At 37.1% G+C, this 19,660-nt stretch overlaps 3 protein-coding genes across 5 annotated transcripts; 2 read left to right on the top strand and 1 right to left on the bottom strand.

Annotated features, from left to right (window-relative positions):
- Positions 1-178: 178 nt before the first annotated feature.
- LOC18041434 (protein CLT2, chloroplastic) lies at positions 179-4,458 on the bottom strand. 2 transcript variants are annotated; one of them, XM_024184655.1, is made up of 10 exons: positions 3,932-4,458; positions 3,703-3,848; positions 3,518-3,555; positions 3,064-3,179; positions 2,209-2,308; positions 2,081-2,116; positions 1,904-1,954; positions 1,378-1,501; positions 605-739; positions 179-491 (listed from the first exon to the last, which is right to left on the bottom strand). In XM_024184655.1, exons 1-10 carry the CDS (start codon positions 4,330-4,332, stop codon positions 334-336), a joined length of 1,305 nt encoding a protein of 434 aa, XP_024040423.1. In that variant the 5' UTR covers positions 4,333-4,458; the 3' UTR covers positions 179-333. The 2 variants fall into 2 exon arrangements, with proteins under 2 accessions (XP_024040423.1, XP_024040424.1); XM_024184656.1 differs by having other exon boundaries at positions 605-730.
- Positions 4,459-8,389: 3,931 nt separating this feature from the next.
- LOC18042278 (hemiasterlin resistant protein 1) lies at positions 8,390-10,915 on the top strand. Its single transcript, XM_006433726.2, has 5 exons — positions 8,390-8,569; positions 9,057-9,119; positions 9,708-9,791; positions 9,903-10,081; positions 10,462-10,915. Exons 1-5 carry the CDS (start codon positions 8,545-8,547, stop codon positions 10,558-10,560), a joined length of 450 nt encoding a protein of 149 aa, XP_006433789.1. The 5' UTR covers positions 8,390-8,544; the 3' UTR covers positions 10,561-10,915.
- Positions 10,916-13,216: 2,301 nt separating this feature from the next.
- Positions 13,217-19,500, top strand: LOC18042687 (kinesin-like protein KIN-14R). 2 transcript variants are annotated; one of them, XM_024184225.1, is made up of 18 exons: positions 13,217-13,473; positions 13,766-14,067; positions 14,163-14,334; positions 14,424-14,485; positions 14,568-14,751; positions 14,885-14,994; positions 15,102-15,201; positions 15,270-15,356; positions 15,453-15,629; positions 15,753-16,026; positions 16,135-16,296; positions 16,433-16,648; positions 16,727-16,764; positions 17,163-17,326; positions 17,438-17,689; positions 17,786-17,854; positions 18,173-18,247; positions 18,649-19,496. In XM_024184225.1, the coding sequence occupies exons 1-18, from the start codon at positions 13,380-13,382 to the stop codon at positions 19,141-19,143; spliced, it is 3,033 nt and encodes a 1,010-aa protein (XP_024039993.1). In that variant the 5' UTR covers positions 13,217-13,379; the 3' UTR covers positions 19,144-19,496. The 2 variants fall into 2 exon arrangements, with proteins under 2 accessions (XP_024039993.1, XP_024039992.1); XM_024184224.1 differs by having other exon boundaries at positions 16,433-16,764; positions 18,649-19,500.
- Positions 19,501-19,660: the final 160 nt, after the last annotated feature.

The raw sequence follows: 19,660 nt of genomic DNA, 5'->3' as shown, positions 1-19,660 counted from the left end.
CGAAGAAGATAGGTTCCACACAGAAATAAAATAAACATCCATAACAGAACGAAGTCAATATGATGGGCAATCTTTAAAATAAAATAATAAATATACCACTTATATGCTCAATTTCCCATAATGTCTAGTGATTTGTTAAAATCCAATGCCTAAACTATTTGTGATGCCATTTCAAAGATATAGATAATAGATGCACAACATGGGGTAAAATTTGACATCTGGACCAATGAAATTTATCACGTTCTTCTCTTGTGTAACAAATACTAAATGAAAAAATATTCAAACTATAATTACATGAAAGAATGTAATAAATCTATGTTGGCCATCATAATTTTATGTCATTTTGGAGCTTCGCTTTGCAGGCTGGGGCAAGTTGTACAGTGTGAGACCCAACAGTAGAATCACACTGCCAAATAGGAAAAAGGGGCTCAAGCTTGCACCCTCAGGGAGGTATGGCAATGGAAGGGACAGTACATAAATCGCAATTGGTACTGCAGAGTGAACAAAAACATTGATTAGCAGAAGCCTTGTACAAAAGCATTAACAAAAGCATTGATTAGCAGATGCACGAATAAACTAAAGTATATAATGTTAGTGAGATCACCTGACAACATCACAACAAGGGAAGAAACAACTGCTGAGGAAATTTTCATTAGCCTGAGCATCGATATATTAAAAGCCATATTAGTGGCTATATACAGTAGTGGCAGCAATGGAGCCCCGTTACAGCCTGAAGCAACTAGCAAGAAACATATTAAGTGATAAGTAGAACTCAAGAAGAGCAATCTTCATCAAATTCACGAGGAAATGAAAATCTCATAAGTTATAATTCATTTCATAAGCATCAAAAGTGCAGTTGCTTTATGTCAAAGCTCAATGGCTAATCAACATTAGTCAAATAGAAAAAGCTTTGAACAACAGGATTCACTGCAGAAAGAGTTTCAGGTCTTTTTAAAATTAGCTAAAAAGAGTAAGGGTTGGTTCTTGTTTGGAGTAGTTTCAGTTCCACTACATTAGAAGATGACTTACACAGATAAAATGCGCTAAAATTCTGCCTAATTAACTTCAATTCAAGTTTCGGGGAAAAAAAAAAATCAATTCAGAAAACTGTTTCCTCACGAACTAATATGCAGTATTCGGACAAGTGACAAGGGACTTGCTCAATGTTTTGCCAACACAGAAGGGGGTAGGAGGGTTGGGGCAGCAGCAGCAATTTATCTCCTGTTATTTTGAGGTTCTTTGCATATTCATAGTGACTTCAACAGATACGAGGCTAGAACTCCAAAATTTAGATATTTATAGAAATACAATACTGAGGATAAATCTAATACTTAGCAGGATATCTATCAACATATAAACCAAGACATAAGAACTTGCCTGATGTATTTGCTCCCAAGTTTAGAAGGCAACCAGCACCACTTTTCAGATACAGAGGAAGTTCAGCAAATGGTATTCCTTTCAAATTCGACAGGAAGGGTAAAAACAGAAGCACAAAGAGTGCCTACGAATCAGAGGAAACTTTGAAATTAACTATGAAAACTTTCTCAAATTCTGGAATAATGCCCCAAGAATCCCATTGTATCATGATATGCATTATTTCTAACCCCATAAACTAAAGAATACTGACCTCCCTAAACAACATAATTACCATTTTTTTTTTCAAAAGAAAACTATGAGTATTTATTTTAATATATAATGGAATCATTACATGTTCAGTCAGGAAAAAGAGAGACATGAAAAGTATAACAAGATTTTAAATAACCTACCCCTTATGTGAAAACAAATTTTCTAACCATCTGCTAGCCAAAAGCAATACTTGTAGTTTTGCAAATAAGAAGCAACTAGTAACAACACCTTAAAATGATCATCATCAAACTTCAATAGCAAAGCATGTAATGCTTACCTGAAATCCAGATCCAAAAGAGTTGACAACAAATATGTCAAGTGACTTTCCCTGCACATAAACTGGTTTAAGACTCGGATAACTTCCAATAATACAGGCACACAGTGAGCAGGTCAACGACAAAACAAATTAGAAGGCCTTCTCATTTTTCAAGAAATGATAGTTAGTAAGGCATACCTTCAGGCACTTTTTGGCATCATCAAAAATAAATTCCTGTTTACAAATAAAGATGCAAAGTTGTTTATTCTGCTTATACAAGGTACAAAGTAAACCCACAACAACACATCACTGTTATAAGTTGTAACCTTGATAATAGATGCACCAGCTTGAAAAGCAGACGATGCTATCATCATTGATGGCCATAAGAAATCAACTCTGGAGAGCATCTGACCAGAATTTGATCCACTGCAATGCAGGATGCACAAATAACCATCAGGGGTCTATTCTTGCAACGGCAAGACAAAATACTTTATGACAAGGGCTCTCAAATCTACAAAAATATAAAATCACTCTTTCTATACGCCAGTATTGTAGACAAGGTAATTGCACCTACCATACCAGCAGATTCTTTTCTCTACTGCAAATGATATGCAGTATCCAAGTACTTTCTGGTAAAGGACATGATAAATGGTACACAATTTGATTTTCCTTTCCTGTCAAAGAGGATTACATCTATTCAAGGTACTTAATTAACAAATCAGGAAAAAGCCATGCGCACAGAAATTACTTCTGTTCTTGTTAGAAGAAAAAGGGTCTTAAGAACTGCAGACATAAGATTATAGCTCACTGAAACTCTGACATTGAAACTTTTTCATTTCACAGCTAGCATCTAACTCTGATCAGAAAAATCTAGAAAACCAGATGATTAGATGGCCAATAGGTTTTTCAGGGAAAAGAAAAAAAGATTCAAACAGAAGGTGGCCATTACAAGGTATACAACCAATACCATCTTCAGAATAGAACCAATGGTTTGATTTTATATCGACATGATCCACTCCCACCATTAAAATTTAGAAACATCAAATCTCGCTTTAAAGCTAAACCTGTTAAAAATTACTGTTGGCAGTGCCTCTCGCCAGAATAATTTTGCAAGGGCTTTAACATTGTTGGCAAATCAATGAAAAGAGAAAGGAAAATGAAACGGTTAAATCTTGACACACCTTGCAACAGCCACCCCTACACCAGTAGCTACAAGTAAGCAGCCAGCAATTTGGGTCACAGAAAACTTTTTCCCCAAGAGAACAGCAGAAAAACCCAGCTGCCACACCAAAAATGTCTGCGAAATAAAGGAGGGAAAAAAAATAGAAAAATGAAAAAGAGTCAGGAAGGAAATTTCTGAGGAGACGAAAGATGATATTTTTCGAGATAGATAGAGGTTCTTGATGGAAGAAAAAACTTAAAATGACTCTTACTATACGCTAAATCTGAACCATGAAATATGATCTTATCTATGCTTTACCAAGAATTTTCTTCTAACAACCGACTGCATAACATTACCATAGTGTTGGTGGTGAGTCTCATGGTTTCTTCCCAAATGAATGCAATACAATAAAGGAACTTGTTTGGTATTCACTTATTCTAACACCTTAATTTAAATTAAAAAAAAAAATTTACCTGACTCAGTATGGGTATAGCCGGTCCAGGAAGCATAGCTGTAATCGACAGATCATACTACATTAAGTAACAAAAGGTACAAATAAACACTGGAATTGAATGTTTAATGTTAAGTTAATGGTTTGTCTTTTCTTATTCGATTCGAAAATGTATCACAATCCAAAGTATTGATCATCAAAGGTTACCAGCAGCAGCCATTCCACTAGCGACACCTAGAGCCTCTAGCATACCAATGAACAAGAACCGATATTTCGGAAGACTAATCATTTCATCAGTCACGATTCCCATCAGGTACCGCGTGTACAGTATCGAAAAATAAATGACCACGTACCTATAACAATAATTTCACAAAATTAAATTAACATTAATAATACAACTGCAGCGTAACGTAGTAATCAACGCCTAAAAAGTTACCCGAAGGTAGTGATTTGGGCTAAGAAGAAAGGGTATTGCTTCATGGGAACGAGAGCCAGCTTGTAGAGCACGCGATTGGCAATTGCTAGCGTCACGGTGACCGCTGAGCTGATTATAATTATTTGACTGTTTGACGATGACGGTGATGCTGTTTTGGGGGGATTGCCGTCGGTTGACGCACGGGCTGTGAAATTAGCGTTTCTACGTGAGCTGTAGAGAATGTTGGTGATACCGCGGGCGAAATTATACTTGTTAGTGGGAGATCGGCAAGGTGGGAGTCCGTCGACGGGCATTGAGATGAGAGAACGGGATTTCGCTCCGTAAAAGTTGTGGCTGCGTCTTTTGAGGAGAGGAGGCTTAGACGAAATGGCTTGAAACCACGACGTAGAAATAATTTCCATTACGGTGGAAGGAGAAAGGAGAAAGATTGACCGAAAACAGAAGTGTCGTCTGGAGTAGAGCGACCTGGACAGTCGGCGGCGACATAAGTGTTGACCATACGTGGAATTTTTTTTTCCGTTTATTGATTTTATTTCGTATTTCGTCTCACTATTTTTCTTTTTTAAAGCGAGCTAACCAACTGACCATTTTAATTTTAATACCATTTTTATGAAAAAAAAGAAGAAGAGAAGATTAATAATAACGAAACGCGGTTCTGAAAATACATGCATACAGATTTATAAACAGATGTCTTGCTTCTAGCTCAAGTCCAATATTTTAGTTAACAAAGAATTTGTAGCTCGAGCCGATATATATTTTATGGCATACTGTGTCTGTGACGGCGGACAACCCAACTCGAACCTGTGCTCCTAGCAAAGAGACTGTGACTTGCTTCTAAATCAAGTAATCTGGATGTCCCAAATGATAACATACGAGTTAGATGTACTATCAATTTTAGGAGAATCATATAACGCACTGGTGCACAGAGCAATTAACGTGAATATGCTTTGTGTTTAAGGTGGCATTCATTTAGTAAGAGAGGTTTCCCGTAAGGGTGGTTATGTCGAATGGTGTGATTTCAGCAACAATTCGACTCACGAGGCTAACTTGTAGCTCAATCAATATGGCGGACGGATACCCTAGCCAATTATCTTTGATTTCCCTTGCCTGCTATTCATTTTTAGCGCCCGCGTTCTTTGCATCCTCAAGCAGAATCCTAAACATGCATCGCAAGAGTACCTGACCCTATTATCTCCTACATGCGCTGAAAGCCATTAATTATTTTTACTCATATAAACGTATACGATTCGTGATTAACACCAATGTTTTGTGAACAAATTAATATTTGATGAGATGTTTGTTGTTGAAGAATATTTTTGGGCTGTATGTGGCTTAGAAATTGATGGGGCTGTTTGAGGTGTGCAATTGTATTGCTGTTCTATTTCCTCAAATGTTTTTCTTCATGATGCGTTAATGGATAAATCAAATTTGCCATTCTGTAGGTTGGTTTCGGCAGATTCATGATTAAGAAAGATAATAATAAAATAAGCTCTTGAGAGTTCATAAACATTTAAATTAGACTTAAACATGAAATGAGAATCTGGGTTCCCGTTACTACATAATTGATAGATTTGAAGTGGTCAAAATTCGACACTAATCATGTAATACGTTTTCCTGCCAACGTGTAAGTATAATACTCAGCAACTGGCTTGTTATTTCTACAGCAAGGTCTGCTCCCCGCGTCGCCCTCGCCCTCGCCCGGTTTCTCATTCCCTACCGTGTCATCCTCCTCAGCCAGGTACTACTTATGAGCCGATTTTGGAACCTCTAATTATGAGGTGTGTGCACATTTCTTGCAGTGTTGCTTGTCGCATAAGTGGCCTTGTTCTGCTTGCCCTTTGCATCCATTCTTTTGGATAGCTTGGCATTATCTCCAAGTAGAATCACTCCCATCACTAGTTCTACTTTGAGGAAATGAAGCAAACAAAATTCTTTTAAGGTGCTATCATCGCATCTAATGTTGATGGTGCCGTTTGTTTGGCGGTATGTCAATTAGTGTACTCTGGCTGCCTTATTCTAGTAAAGAAAGCGGAATGTATATATTCATGTTTGTGAATGATAATCTTACACGGTTAGCAGATTTGGCGCTGGGTATTTAATATTCACGAAACTATTTGTTTATGTGCTTTTTATGTGATTTGATATGATAACATCAATAGAATCATAATTGTTAAAACAAATAATTGCAAAATTACCCTGCTTCTTTTAATGTTGTTTATTGTTATTTTTACTTAAATTTCAGAAGAATCTATTTATGTGGTGGCTCTTGTAAGCTGACTGCAGATTTCGGTTCATTTTGTTTGTTGATGCCAGGACTGGGCATCGATATTGACAACGCCGTGGCTCAAATGCTGTCATGGGCCCTCCTGTGATCCAGCATGATACTGCTGCTTCATCAGCCCCTTCAATTGCACCAGCACCAACGCCAAACACAAGCAGTCTTCGAGGTGCTAATAACGCGTGTGGCGTTCAATTTTATTGCAGTAGTGGCATTATTATTATCAAGATTTTATTGATTTCCCTATGTTTAGACTTAGATTAACCGTCCCTCCAATTGTTTGTACATCAGAACTCAATTTTCACGAAACCTTTCGTTCTGATTATTCTAACGTTTTCAGGATTTTAATAGATCCTTAGAGATGGTTCTATTTTGTCAAGATGTGCACTTTCAGCTGTTGATTCAAAATAATTAGTAAATGATGTTTATTTTTCTGGTGGTATGTTATAGATCAAAGGTATTTAAGGGCATGACATGTGGGGAACGTGATTCGAGACCGTGACAGAGAACGAGAGGGAAGTTGAAAAAGGAGGATGAAATGAGAGATTTCTGAAGAACTAGCGTTAGCCATCCGAGTCACCTAGGAATGGCAGAGAGCGCCTCCTAAATTGTACCCGCAACCCCACGTGTTGACACAACACCACGGAACAAGGATAACTACGCCAACGCCACCAGACCACGTCTTTACAGTACAGTCCCCACCTGAATTATCTCTAAAATATCACCTGAATTATTTTTAAAATATCTCTTTGGAAGCTACCTATCATTAAAGATACAAAGATATCATTAAAGGTACTCTATCTTATAAGGGCAAGTTAGTCTCATAAGGAAGTAAGTTCACTCGTTCACACAGAAATAATAATCTCTCCTCCTATTCTAGGATTTCTTAGAAACCCACCACCTCCACCAACCAGCGTCAGCCATCGCCGACGCCTCCTCTAATGGTCGTTCATTGTGATTTTAGGTCTGTCTATGTTGCAACCTCCCTCAACCAACTGTTCTTAAATATCTCAACCTCCATCTCCACCAGAAAATTACCCATATGTAGAAAAGCTCTCATAATATTTTGGGTTGAATCAAAATTTGACCAAAACATTTATATATTTCATGAATGATGAATTGTGAATGGTCTTATATAATAAATTCTCTCCAACATATCAATTTTAAAAATATAAAATGATACTCAATTTATTTAAGCCAATATATATACAAACACACACACATGTTATTTGCAATCTAAATTTTATTTTAAACACTCATATTTTATTAAAAATTTATATTACTAAAAATAAACTTGATATAATTTACTATTAAGGACAACTATAACTTGATTAAATAACTATTACTCGTTTCACCTGTTGAAATACAAAATCATCTTCTTTTCTCCCCTATTCAACATCAAAATCTAATTTATCTTAAAAAGTAGTTAGCTTCTACTTTCAATAAACGACGCACCCGTGAAAAATCAAATCAGTGTTTATGAACATTATTTGAGACTGATTAGAGAAAGCCTGGTGGCTCATATTCTTCTGAACCTTTTTCGGTTATGGAATTGATAGCAAAGTCACTAAGATCTTCACTCTTGATTTTGTTAATTGAAACAAAGACATATAAATCAGGAAGAAAAAAAATAATTTTAAAAACAACCAGTCTTATAAAAATATTGAATTGCCAATCAAAAATGTGAAACTCAATGGAAAATGGCTTCAGCGCCGTTGAAACTTGATTTTGATCGTGATCGCTTTTAGACCCACACGCATTCACACAATATATGACCATGGAAAACAAAAATAATGCTGAAGTTGAAGTCATGCAATGACGAATTAAACAAGTAAAATGAAGGAAAAAAGTTTTATGGAAGAAAGAAAAAGTTTTTTTTTTTTTTTATTAGCGCAAAGAGAAAACAAAGTATTTAGCTCAATAGAAATTATTTTAGTATTTAGAAGACAGTTTAAAATAAAAATTGATTTTTTAAAATTTACAAAATGAGTGTATAAAATATAAGGATGTTTAAAGTGCATTTTAAAATACAAATAACCTCATCCACACACACATATATATGTATGTATGTATGTATGTATGTATGTATGTGTATATGTATACATCTATGTATACGTAGACACTGTCCAGAAAACAAGATGATTCTAGAAGCAGTTCCAAAACACGTGACGGCAGATCAACTCACGAGGCTAAGACTTGTAGCCCAAGAAAAGATGCCGACGCGGTCCCCTCGCCTCCAATAAATAACCCTCCTTTCCCTCATGCGTTGTTTACAGCCTGAAATTTTTATCATTTCTAGTGACACGATCGTTGAATCTCTAACCGACTCTCGAAAATGCCTCGCAGAAGCTCCGGAGGAGGTGAGTATTTGAACAACACGATTATCTCGTAGATGTGAAGTGTTTTTTTTTTTGCGATTTTTCTTTGACATATGCAAACGGACATGATTCGTTGGTAGTTGGTGTTGTATGAGCAAATTTATATTTTGATGAGATGTTCGTTATTGAATAATATTTGGGCCGTTGCCGGCTTAGAAATTGATAGGTCATTTGAGGGCTCCAATAATATATATATGTATTATATGGTGTTGATTGATAAATCATGTTTGTCATCTGATATTGTGAGGGCAACTAAGAGTTCATAAATATCTTTTTTAAATGGGACATGAAATCAGAGACTCCTAGAGTTGTACTGTAACTGTTATTTGTTATTTCCTCCGTGCCTTTATCAAATAATTGAATAATTGGTAGTTTTGAAGCGGTACGAATTCCGTGGAAATCATATACTACATATATTTTTTGTCAGCATGAAACTGAATTCTTAGCAATTGGCTTGTTATTTCTGCAGGAAGGTCTGCTCCCCGCCCTCGTCCCGCTGCTGGTTCCCCATTGCGCAATCCTCCTCAGCCAGGTACCAAGCATATTTCTTTCTGTGTTGCTTGTCGCATTGGTAGCCTTGTTTTGCTTGGCCTTTTGCATCCCTTCCTTTTTTTTAAGGGAAGGGAAGGTCCTTTGATGTTAACTGTAAGTTGATAGTATGTATAATACCGTAGATTTACATGATCACTAGTTCTATCCTTGAGGAAGGGAAATTTCCGTTAAAAGCAAAACATCATTTTTTGGGCTAGTAAACTTTAGTAAATAATCTAATGCAGAGGGTGTCAAATGTTTTCGTTTGTTTGCTGGTATGCTAATTTGCATCATCTCGCAGCGTTATCCTAGCTAAAAAAATTGAATTTATTTGCATAGCTCTTCTGTGAGTGCAGTTTAAATTTGTGGGTAAGAGTGGCTTTTGTTATGTGTGTGCATGATAATCTTATACACTCAAGTGATGTGGGGTTTCGTATTATATGGGCAGGATTCTTTTGTGGTTTTATGTTATTGATGTCAGAGCGTCAATCATTATTGTTAGAATAATTTCCATTTACCAGGCTTCTTTTAATGTTGCTTATTATTGTTTCTGCTGAAATTTGATGGTTCTTTGAATTGTTTACTGTAGCCGCACATGCTCCTCCACCAGCACCTTTGCAAGGTGGGAATAGATCTGTGACAGGAGGAGGTCTTGGCGCTGCTGTAGCGGATGGTGAGTTCTGGTTTTCTTCTTCTTTGATAGACGAATTTACTTTGGTTACTGTAAGGGAACTGCAGGTTTTGGTTAATTTTATTTATTTATGTTTGGTTTGTTGATGAGCAGGCCTGGCCTTTGGTACTGGCAGCGCGGTAGCTCACAGGGCTGTTGATGCTGTGATAGGCCCTCGTGTGATCCACCATGAGAGTGTTGCTTCATCAGCCCCTGCAGCCGCACCAGCATCTAACTCAAGTAGCCTTGGGGGTGCTGATGCATGTGCTGGTCAAATTAAGGCCATTCAAGATGTATGGATCTTTTCTCTCTCCTAGTCTGTAATGTTGTTATCAATTATACATATCGATTTCTGTTTATTTATACTATTGTATCTTATGTTGTGAGTTCCTGGTCTATGCTGGGTAGTTTGCATGTAAGACCAATAGTTAGATTAACTCAGTATCTTTAGACAACAAATGTTTCAACCGTTCCCTCTTATTGTTCATCAGAATGTTTTATTCTCTGTTTGAGGAATCTGATTCTGGTACTATTTTCTTGATTCTAGCAGAGTTCTCTTTTAGGAATGGTTCTATAATTTGTCAGATGTGTGCTACTTTGGCTGGTGATCCTAGGTAATTAGGGATTGTGAGAAGCTATTAGCTAATTTGTGTTTGTATTCCTCTATTTGCAGTGCCTAAATAACTATGGAAGTGACATCGGCAAGTGCCAATTTTACATGAATATGCTTCAAGAATGTCGCAGGAGTTCTATGGCTGGCAGGAGTGCTTGATGTTTGATTCTGGCGAAGAGAAGATTGAATCTGTAACCTTTGCAAACTATTATGGCTACATTTTATTCTGGATAAAGGGATCTTATGTTTTGCGGTGGAACTTTGTAGCTAGCTTAATGTTATCTGTCACTTTTGCAAACCAGTTAAAAGTGATGGAATCTGAAGTTAGCAGTGGAACTCTGTGGCTATAGCTAAATGTTTGTGTAAACGCTGTATGATGCCAAATAGATCCTAGTCATAATGGCATGCCATTGATTAACGTGATGTATATGTAATGTAGTGCGACGTTGATGAATAGTTAATTATGGCTTGAATAACGCAATGAGATTTTGAAATCAGATGAAGCTTGCTGTTACTCTGGCGTTTATTTTTTATTTTTTTGTTTTTCTCAAAGGAAATCTCCCAGCTATTGGTCGGTTTCGAAACAGTTGGCTTGTAGTCATTGTACGTCTGATATGATGAATATGGAGTAAAACGTGCGCATTATCGAATCTCCAGTGTATTTTGATGTGGAGACAATTAATGTCTAAATGCTCGTCTAATGGAGGGAAGCAGTCAAGAATCAAGAATGTTGAAGCATTAGGATGTGTTTTCTATCAAGTAAGTTAACATGTTAGTTTTGTTCAGACTACTTGTTATTCAGTTAGATGGTAAATTTACTAACGAGTGTAGTGAGTGTACCAGGAAGTTTCTGTTTTACGTATATTATTGTAATGGAGGATTAAGGTCCCCTTCTATGGTACATGATATAATATTCCATATCTATGTCAGAGATGAGATGGCATGCAATGTATATAAAGTGTTGCACTAAAGTTTAAAGAGTGCTGCTAGGTAGCGAGAGGAACGAGAGAATGACGAGAGAAACGGCATTCTCTCCCGTCGTTTCGCTTCTCGTTCCTCTCGCTAAAGAATGAATAAAAAATAATAAAGAAAGACTGCTTTAATCACTTTGTGCCCAGGGAAATTTTAGCATTTTGTCTCCAGCCCCCACTCTCCCTCTCTCCCTCACTTTCCTCTCTCCCTCAGCAGCTTCTCTCCCTCACGCTTCCAGAAGCTCCGTCACGGATTCCGGCGTGCCTCACGCTTCCAGAAGCTCCGTCACGGATTCTGGCGTGCCTCACGCTTCCAGATCCCTCACGGCTTCCTTCCGGCGTGCCTCACGCTTCCAAATCCCTCACGGCTTCCTTCCGGCGTGCCTCACGCTTCCAGAAGCTCCCTCACGGCTTCTGTTCTCGGCTAAAGTTCTTGATCCGAATCCGAAAACAAGAATGAGCATAGAGAAGATTATGAACATTTCTTGGTTCCAGAAATTATTGCAACAACAGAGAAAGACGAGGCAAGGAAGCAGTCTTTTTGAATTAGGGGTAGCTGATAATAATAAATATATTCTTAAGGAGAAGATACCGGTATGGTATCAATTTTGTAAATCAGATCAGTTTTTTGTTTAGTGGATTTAGTTTGAATGGAATTCTCGGGTGTTTCTTCAGTTGCCTCTTCTGTTCTGCTCTGTTTGTTTATCATGCAAACTTTATTTGTTTTTCTAATCCCAAAATACATACATTTCCAGAGGTAGGAAGAAGCTAAATCTTTATGTTAAATGCTAAATTTTTTTTAAAAAAAAGATGGTTGTCTTAGTGCTTCCTGAAGACGCAGAAGCAGCCTAACCAAAGTATGAACTGTTTTTTAAAAAAAAAAAAGAAGGAAAAAAGCAGCACTCAGATGTAGCATTTTAGCTATCGGGCTATCTGATATCACTATCATGATTTCTTTATGTTAGTTGCCTAATAAGAATATGTTTATCTGCAGCGCTTCTTTAACAACACACCATCGTCATAAGCCACGAAAGTTCGTGATGCAAGTGCTTTACTGAATCTGTTGTTCAAGTGGATGCTGGTATCCAAAAGTGTGGTAGTGACATTCTAATACATAGCAAACCAATCACATAAGCCAACCATGAAAATGCATAGGCAATCATTTTGAGTCAAAATTTTCTATATCTTTACACAAAATCAGAGACTTGTGTGTACTCAAAAAAATGGATTAAGAGAAGATCTAAGCATTGTTGTAATCATCATCACATTCTCCGATCACAGATGACAGGGTCGACATCCATGCCTGCAAACCACTCTGAGCATTCTTCTTCCTTGTTAATTCCAGCTTGTTTACAGCTCGCTTTGGTGATGGTGATTTGCGTGAGAAGAGCGTGAGGGAGAGAGGAAAGCCAGGGCTGGAGATAAGTTGATGATTTCCCTCTGCACGCACTGATAAAGCACTCTTTTTTTATTATTTTAATGTTTTAACGAGCGAGAGGAACGAGAAGCAAAACGGCAGCAACTGCTGCCGTTTCTCTCGTCATTCTCTCGTTCCTCTCGCTACCTAGCATTTTCCAAGTTTAAAATGAAATAGACAGTGACTCGTCGGCGTTGCCTATTTCAGTTGAGAGTTAAATTTGTAAATAGCCCAAAAAAACAAAAGAAGGGGGGGGGGGGGGGTGAAAGAATAAAACAGAGGGTGAACCACGACTATTTTACAGGGCCCATTCAATGACCCGGCCTGCCCGCCTGTACAGAAAAGTAGGCGAGTAACGGTCAGTGAAAACGAAGGCGGGGGCTCGCAAATTTGAATTTTGAAATAAATACAGGCGCAATTATGTCCATTGGATACCGCTGTAGGGAGTGAAAAAGAAAGAAAGCAGAAGGACCTCCGTAATCTTTTGTTTGAACTAGAAAAATTGTCTTTCTTAAGAAATTAAAAAAACAAAAAACCCTAATCCCAAATTCTTGGAGTCTGTTCTCTGTTGGAAGGAGTATTAAAAAAGAATGGAGAGTTACGATACCGATTCAATTGATTCGGTGCTCTGCACTTCGGGTGCGAGATTGATTAAATCGGGATTTGTCAACACGAACTCGACTGGTTTGTGTTTATTCAATTCCTGATCTTTTTTATTCTGTTTTATTCTAAATCTTGATTTTTTAAGATCGTGTCTTTATATTTTCGTTCCCCGTATCTTTTTGTGCAAATATTAGAAAAGAAACGAATATCTTGGTTTGTCAGAAACTATAAAACATAAAATTAAAATTTGTTCATTTTGTTTGGGAATTAAAGTTGCCTTAAAAGGCCGTTTCCTTTTTCCTTTTCTTGTTGCCGAGAGATAGTTATCATTTGTCGACCAAATTGTTCATGCTATTTTGTTCTTTAAAACCAGATAATATTTTGATGTTTGTCAATGCTGGAGGCAAGGCTATAATGAAAGAAGGAAATATGGGCATGAATGTTGAGAGTGATAGATATTTCGAAGGGGGAGATGTTTTGAGAACTGATGAAAGTATAATTGATGGTGGTGATATGGCGGTCTTGTATCAGTCGGCACGGTTTAGAAACTTCAGTTACCGGATCGGTAACCTATCACCGGGAGATTATCTGGTTGATCTTCATTTTGCTGAAATTGTCAATGCAAATGGTCCTAAAGGAATGAGGGCTTTTGATGTGTTCATGCAGGAAGAGAAGGTCAGAAAATTGTGTGGTTATCAACAGATTGATTCATTTTATAGTTATTTCTTTTTTGGGGGATAAATTCTTTATTTTGAATAAAAAATGTACAGGTTTTATTGGAGATTGATATATATTCCATAGTTGGAGCTAACAAGCCATTACAAGTTGTGGATGTCAGAGTTTCTGTGGGGATGGATGAGGTCTTGTTAATAAGGTTTGATGGAGTTTGCGGAAGCCCAATTGTTAATGGGATTTGCATTAAGAATGCCACAAATGTACCTGGTATAGGCTCATTCATGTTTTATCACATTTAACAGTCACTGTTAACATTTGTATGTTTTATGTTGTAAAATAATCCATAGAATCTTTAGGGGATCATGGTCATCTCATATGCAACGGGTGTGGCACTGAAATTGAGATTGCACCTGCTCAGGTAAGTTGTGATTTCCAATTAAGTCTGAAACTTAATGAAACTTGGAATTCTTGTTAATAATGCTTCAAAATTTGGTGTACAGGACAAACTTATGAGAATGAAGTCCATGGCCAAGTATGAAAAGAGGATAAAAGAACTGAAAATTCAGCGCCAGCTCAAGACAGATGAATGCTATGAGGCCTGGATGTCACTAACAGCTGCAAATGATCAGCTAGAGAAGGTTAGGATGGATCTTGACAATAAATGTTTCCAAAATCTATGTCTAGGTAAGTAATGATTCAACTAGGAATGCTGTTTGATTGTTATTATTAAAATGTTATTACTCTTATGCCAATAAATACCTGAAAGTTTTAGTGTAGATAAATTAACTTTCTTCTGATCATGCATGGCTTTCCATAGATCAAGCACTGGAAAAGAAAGCAGCAAAACTCAAAGATGTTGCTAGTCTATATGAACGTGATAAGAGGCTGTGGATTATTGCTATGAATGAAATAGAAAGGAAAATATTGGTAAAATATATATTCTTGGATGCTCAATTTAAGAGGTTTGTCTGCAGATCTGTTTAAATATCAACTTTGGATAGACTGTTCTATGTTACTTCTTGGTCAAATTGCAGATTTGGAAAGAAGAACATTCACAGCTTGCCAGAGAAGCTCATGAATGTGCTTCTTCAGTTCCTCAATTAAATAAGATGGTTTCTACTATTCAAGTATTGGGTAAGTATGGGTCATGACTCAAACTGTGTCAAAAATTGTTGAGCCTAATGCTTAAATCTATATTGCAGTTGCACGATATGATGATCTAAAGTTGAAGTTTAGCGAGGAGCAAGCTAAGAGAAAGAAGCTGTATAACCAAGTGCAGGAAGCTAAAGGCAAATACTATGCATGAATCCTTGATTATTTTCTTTGACATCTTTTGCTTGTGGTTTGATCCAATTCATGCTTCATTATCTGAACCTCCTCTTCAGGGAACATCCGTGTGTTCTGTAGGTGCCGACCATTAAGTAAGGAGGAAGCATCTGCAGGGCATGCGATGGTTGTGGATTTTAGTGCAGCTAAGGATGGAGAGCTAGGAATACTTACAGGTGGTTCCACAAAGAAATTTTTTAAATTTGATCGAGTTTATTCACCTAGAGACGAGCAAGGTATGCACCGATAAAACAAAATTCAATGTATCATTTATATTATTTAACAATCCCATTAAGGAATCTGTGCAGATGGTCAGACAAAGAAATGTATTTTGAGATAATGTTGCCTTGCTGTAACAGTTGATGTATTTGCGGACGCTTCACCTTTGGTTACTTCAGTGTTAGACGGATACAATGTCTGTATATTTGCTTATGGGCAAACGGGTACAGGAAAGACTTTCACAATGGAAGGTACACAGCAGAATCGAGGTGTCAATTATAGGACTTTGGAGCTGTTATTTAAGATCGCCGAGGAGAGAAAAGAAACTTTTACCTACAGCATTTCAGTCAGTGCACTTGAAGTCTACAACGAACAAATCAGAGACTTGCTTGACACCTCGCCAACATCCAAGAAGTAAAATCCTTATTCATAATAATATGCATTCCATACAATTACTTTGATTTTTTCAGATGATAATCATAGCAAGTACTTGTCTGATTTTGAGTTTTCCCTTTATTTTAGATTAGAGATAAGACAAGCTTCTGAGGGGTTCCATCATGTGCCCGGCTTAACTGAAGCCAAAATTGAGAACATTAAGGAGGTTTGGGATGTCCTGCACATTGGAAGCAATGCAAGGGCTGTTGGATCAAATAACGTTAATGAACATAGTAGCCGATCTCATTGGTAGGTAAATTCTGCTTTAAATTAGAACTAATATAAATCTTTTCTTCATTGGCATAGAATAAATTTGCATACCGCCAAGAGCAAGTAGTTTGATTATTTTTAACTTGGTTAATTTATTTGTGAATTCCTTGCGTAGCATGCTTTGTATATTGGTAAAAGCAAAGAATTTGATAAATGGTGAGTGCACCAAGAGCAAGCTATGGCTTGTTGATCTGGCTGGCAGTGAGAGGCTTGCAAAAACTGAGGTCCAAGGGGAGCGACTGAAGGAGGCTCAGAACATCAATAGATCGCTTTCAGCTCTTGGGGATGTGATTTCTTCTTTGGCAACCAAAAGTGGTCACATTCCGTACAGGTTGCTTCTTGTCTTTCTTGCTTTCAGACATGTACTGTCAGTTCTTTTTTTTTTTTACTTCTCGATTTGCTATTGCAGGAATTCGAAACTCACTCATCTGCTTCAAGATTCCTTAGGTAATATAGTAGCTCAAAAATAGGTTCATGTTTGATCAGCCCAATACTGCATCAATGAAGGTGCATGTAGACACTAAAATTGGATGTGGGGCATCTTGCTTTACTTTGTAAATGAACATATCTTTCAGAATGGTCATTTACATGAGGATTGAGTCATTAAGATGGTTTAGGTACATACAAGGTTATTTTGATATGAAAGCATGATTTTTTTTACTCCAAATGCTACAAAGAGAGCAATGCAAATGCACTTTTTAGGATTAGATTTGGTAGTAATTTTCATTTTGCTGCAACTTCCATAGAACCAATTATTTGATGCAGCTACATGGAAAGCGCCATCCATTTATTTAAAAACTAGAATGCTCAGTTTCAATTATCAAAAGTTTTGTAAATGGCTGCAGGTGGTGATTCCAAAACTCTGATGTTTTTACAAATCAGCCCTTCAGAGCAGGATCTAGGTGAGACACTAAGTTCATTAAATTTTGCAAGTCGGGTTCGAGGGGTTGAACTAAGCCCTGCAAGGAAACAGATAGATATAAGCAAGCTTCAAAAGGTGAAGATGATGGTAAGCTCACTGAAGTGCTATTTTCGTCAACTCTTTTCTAAGACAAATGAGCTGCTAGGGTTTCTTTTCTAATTTTTCTTTATATATGTTCTTTTAATCTGCTTTTTGAAGCTTGAGAAAACAAAGCAAGAAGTGGGATCCAAAGATGATGTAATACAGAAGTTAGAAGAGAACTTTCAGAACTTAGAAGTTAAGGCCAAAGGCAACGTTCAGCTTTGCAAAAACCAACAGGAAAAGATTAATGAGCTAGAGAGCCAACTTGAGTCAAAGACACAGCTATGCAGACAACTGGAGAAGCAGTTGTTACAAGTTTCAGAAGGAATGAAGGGGAAGGAAGAAATTTGCTCAAATGTTCAGCGAAAGGTTGCTTGTCAGATGAGTGATTTTAATATTATAATTTTCCTCTTATTTGTAGGTAATAATAGGTGGGTATCTGACACTACTTATTTTCTGCCAAAGGTAAAGGAGCTTGAGAACAAGCTGAAGGAGCATGATCAATCAGAAAATGTGACAGCTCTTCACCACAAGGTTTTTGTGAAGAAAGTTTTTCAACTTAATGTAGAAAGTTTGTTTGCGAAAGAACTTCAATAACTATTCAAGTGAACCTCCAAATGATATTATGCTCCAAAGACAAACCCTACAAATCTGTATTGCCAGAAAACACATATCTTGATCAGAGAAGTTGACGTGTTTATAGGCATTTAAGGGCAAAATCCTTCATTGCTTGCTAGAACAAATTAATTATGTTTTCCTGGAGAAAAACTGTGCAACAATTACTGGACTCAAAGATAATGTGATGTTTAGAGAATTTGATAAAAGATAACATGATTTTCTTATGCTACACAGGTCAGGGAGCTTGAAAACAGATTGAAAGCAAGAACACAAGAGTTTGAGGTCCATTCAGGGATGCTTCAACAAAAGGTGATTACAACCATGCAAATTCTTGAATTACTGCAATGAGTTTCTCTCTGATTGTTACCAGCTTCATAAATAATGAAAGACACAGTCAGAACCCCACTTCCTCACCCTCGTTTGTCTTTTCTCACCCTTGAAAAATGCAAAAGATAGCATAGTTATTATAATAAGGCATAATCAGAGAGGAAGAAACGAAATGGCAAAGTAGGTGGCTGGTAGAATGATTTTGTTTTCGGCAATAGTAGGCAAACGAAAGGCTATCCTAATTAATCAATTTTAGTTAATAGTAAAATTTTGTTTTGGAGTACATTATTGGAGTTTCATGCAATAAACAAGCATATAGCTGCTCTAGTTTAATAGCAAGGGAGGCAATGATTTTTAGAACTCTTCCTTTTATATTTTGGCAGATCGCAGAGCTTGAAGAAAAATTAAGAAAAAAGGAAGAATGCGCAACAGCATATTGTTTTGGTGAAAGGCCAGTCACCACACCTTATAATGCAACGGTGTCAAGAGTGGAAACTACCATAGATGACATGGATCCCCCAAGTCTAAGAATTTTAAACCACAACGGCAGTAACAGAGCAATGAATGCGGAGTCAGAGTCAGACTTGCTTAAAGGAACCAACTCTCTCCGTGAGCTAAGGAGAAAAAGACAGACTCGATGGAGGGGTTCTGAGAACAACATTTTGTTATCAGCTTCTTTACTCGAGAAGAATTCATTGACAGCTGAATCAAATAAGCCAAGGCTTGTCGATTCATCTAGGGCCATAGCAAGGATTACAAGAAGTACAAAAACAGCGAGCATTGCTCAAAGGGCATCATTCTTTAACAGCAAAACAAACAGGGATCAGGTCGCAGGAGGAAAGGAGAGTGGCAGCAAGTTAAAGATATGGCTAAGATAGTCTGATTGGAGAGAAAAGCAAGGGCATTCTGCTGCTTTTTCCCTTGTATCTTCGTGATGTTTCTTTATTTAACCTTCCTGTATAGTTTACAAAGTAGGCCAGACTACATGGCACGTAAATTGAAATGTCTATGGAGACTCATATTGTTTACCCCAAAACGCCAAATGGCAGATATCTATACATACTGCCCAAGTAATATTAACGAACGAGAGAAATCATTAAAACATTGCACGCTACAATGCACAAGCTAAGGAAAGTCGCAACAATGACGTTCGAGAAATATCACAGTAGTATCAAGAAATGACTTAATATGCAGCTCATTAATTTACCATTACTAAAACCTGTAAGTAAGATCACACACAATACTCTTGTACGACATTTAAGCCACTACTACACTGCAAATCATTATTAAAAATAAATTCCAAAAATGCATATGCACTTCAACTATCTCTAAACTATAAACAATTGATTTGATTATCCAGAAATTTGATAACAATCTTAAATTCTGTCATAGCTT

The sequence above is a fragment of the Citrus clementina genome, unplaced genomic scaffold (genome assembly GCF_000493195.1).
Source record: "Citrus clementina cultivar Clemenules unplaced genomic scaffold, Citrus_clementina_v1.0 scaffold_5, whole genome shotgun sequence".
Classification (NCBI taxonomy): Eukaryota; Viridiplantae; Streptophyta; class Magnoliopsida; order Sapindales; family Rutaceae; genus Citrus; species Citrus x clementina.
This window is presented reverse-complemented; position numbering and strand designations above follow the sequence as displayed.

Bases quoted from the DNA above. Each gene is read 5' to 3' on its own strand.
- LOC18042687 (XM_024184224.1), top strand. From the start codon at position 13,380: ATGGAGAGTTACGATACCGATTCAATTGATTCGGTGCTCTGCACTTCG. The intron at 14,995-15,101 runs GTAAAATATATA...GTCAAATTGCAG, and splicing joins AAATAGAAAGGAAAATATTG to ATTTGGAAAGAAGAACATTC. The intron at 15,357-15,452 runs GCAAATACTATG...CCTCCTCTTCAG, and splicing joins CCAAGTGCAGGAAGCTAAAG to GGAACATCCGTGTGTTCTGT.
- LOC18042278 (XM_006433726.2), top strand. From the start codon at position 8,545: ATGCCTCGCAGAAGCTCCGGAGGAG. The intron at 9,120-9,707 runs GTACCAAGCATA...TGTTTACTGTAG, and splicing joins GCGCAATCCTCCTCAGCCAG to CCGCACATGCTCCTCCACCA. The intron at 10,082-10,461 runs GTATGGATCTTT...CTCTATTTGCAG, and splicing joins AAATTAAGGCCATTCAAGAT to TGCCTAAATAACTATGGAAG.
- LOC18041434 (XM_024184655.1), bottom strand. From the start codon at position 4,332: ATGGAAATTATTTCTACGTCGTGGTTTCAAGCCATTTCGTCTAAGCCT. The intron at 2,309-3,063 runs GTGTGTCAAGAT...CCTGCATTGCAG, and splicing joins GTAGGGGTGGCTGTTGCAAG to TGGATCAAATTCTGGTCAGA. The intron at 740-1,377 runs GCAAGTTCTTAT...GTTTCTTGCTAG, and splicing joins CTTGGGAGCAAATACATCAG to TTGCTTCAGGCTGTAACGGG.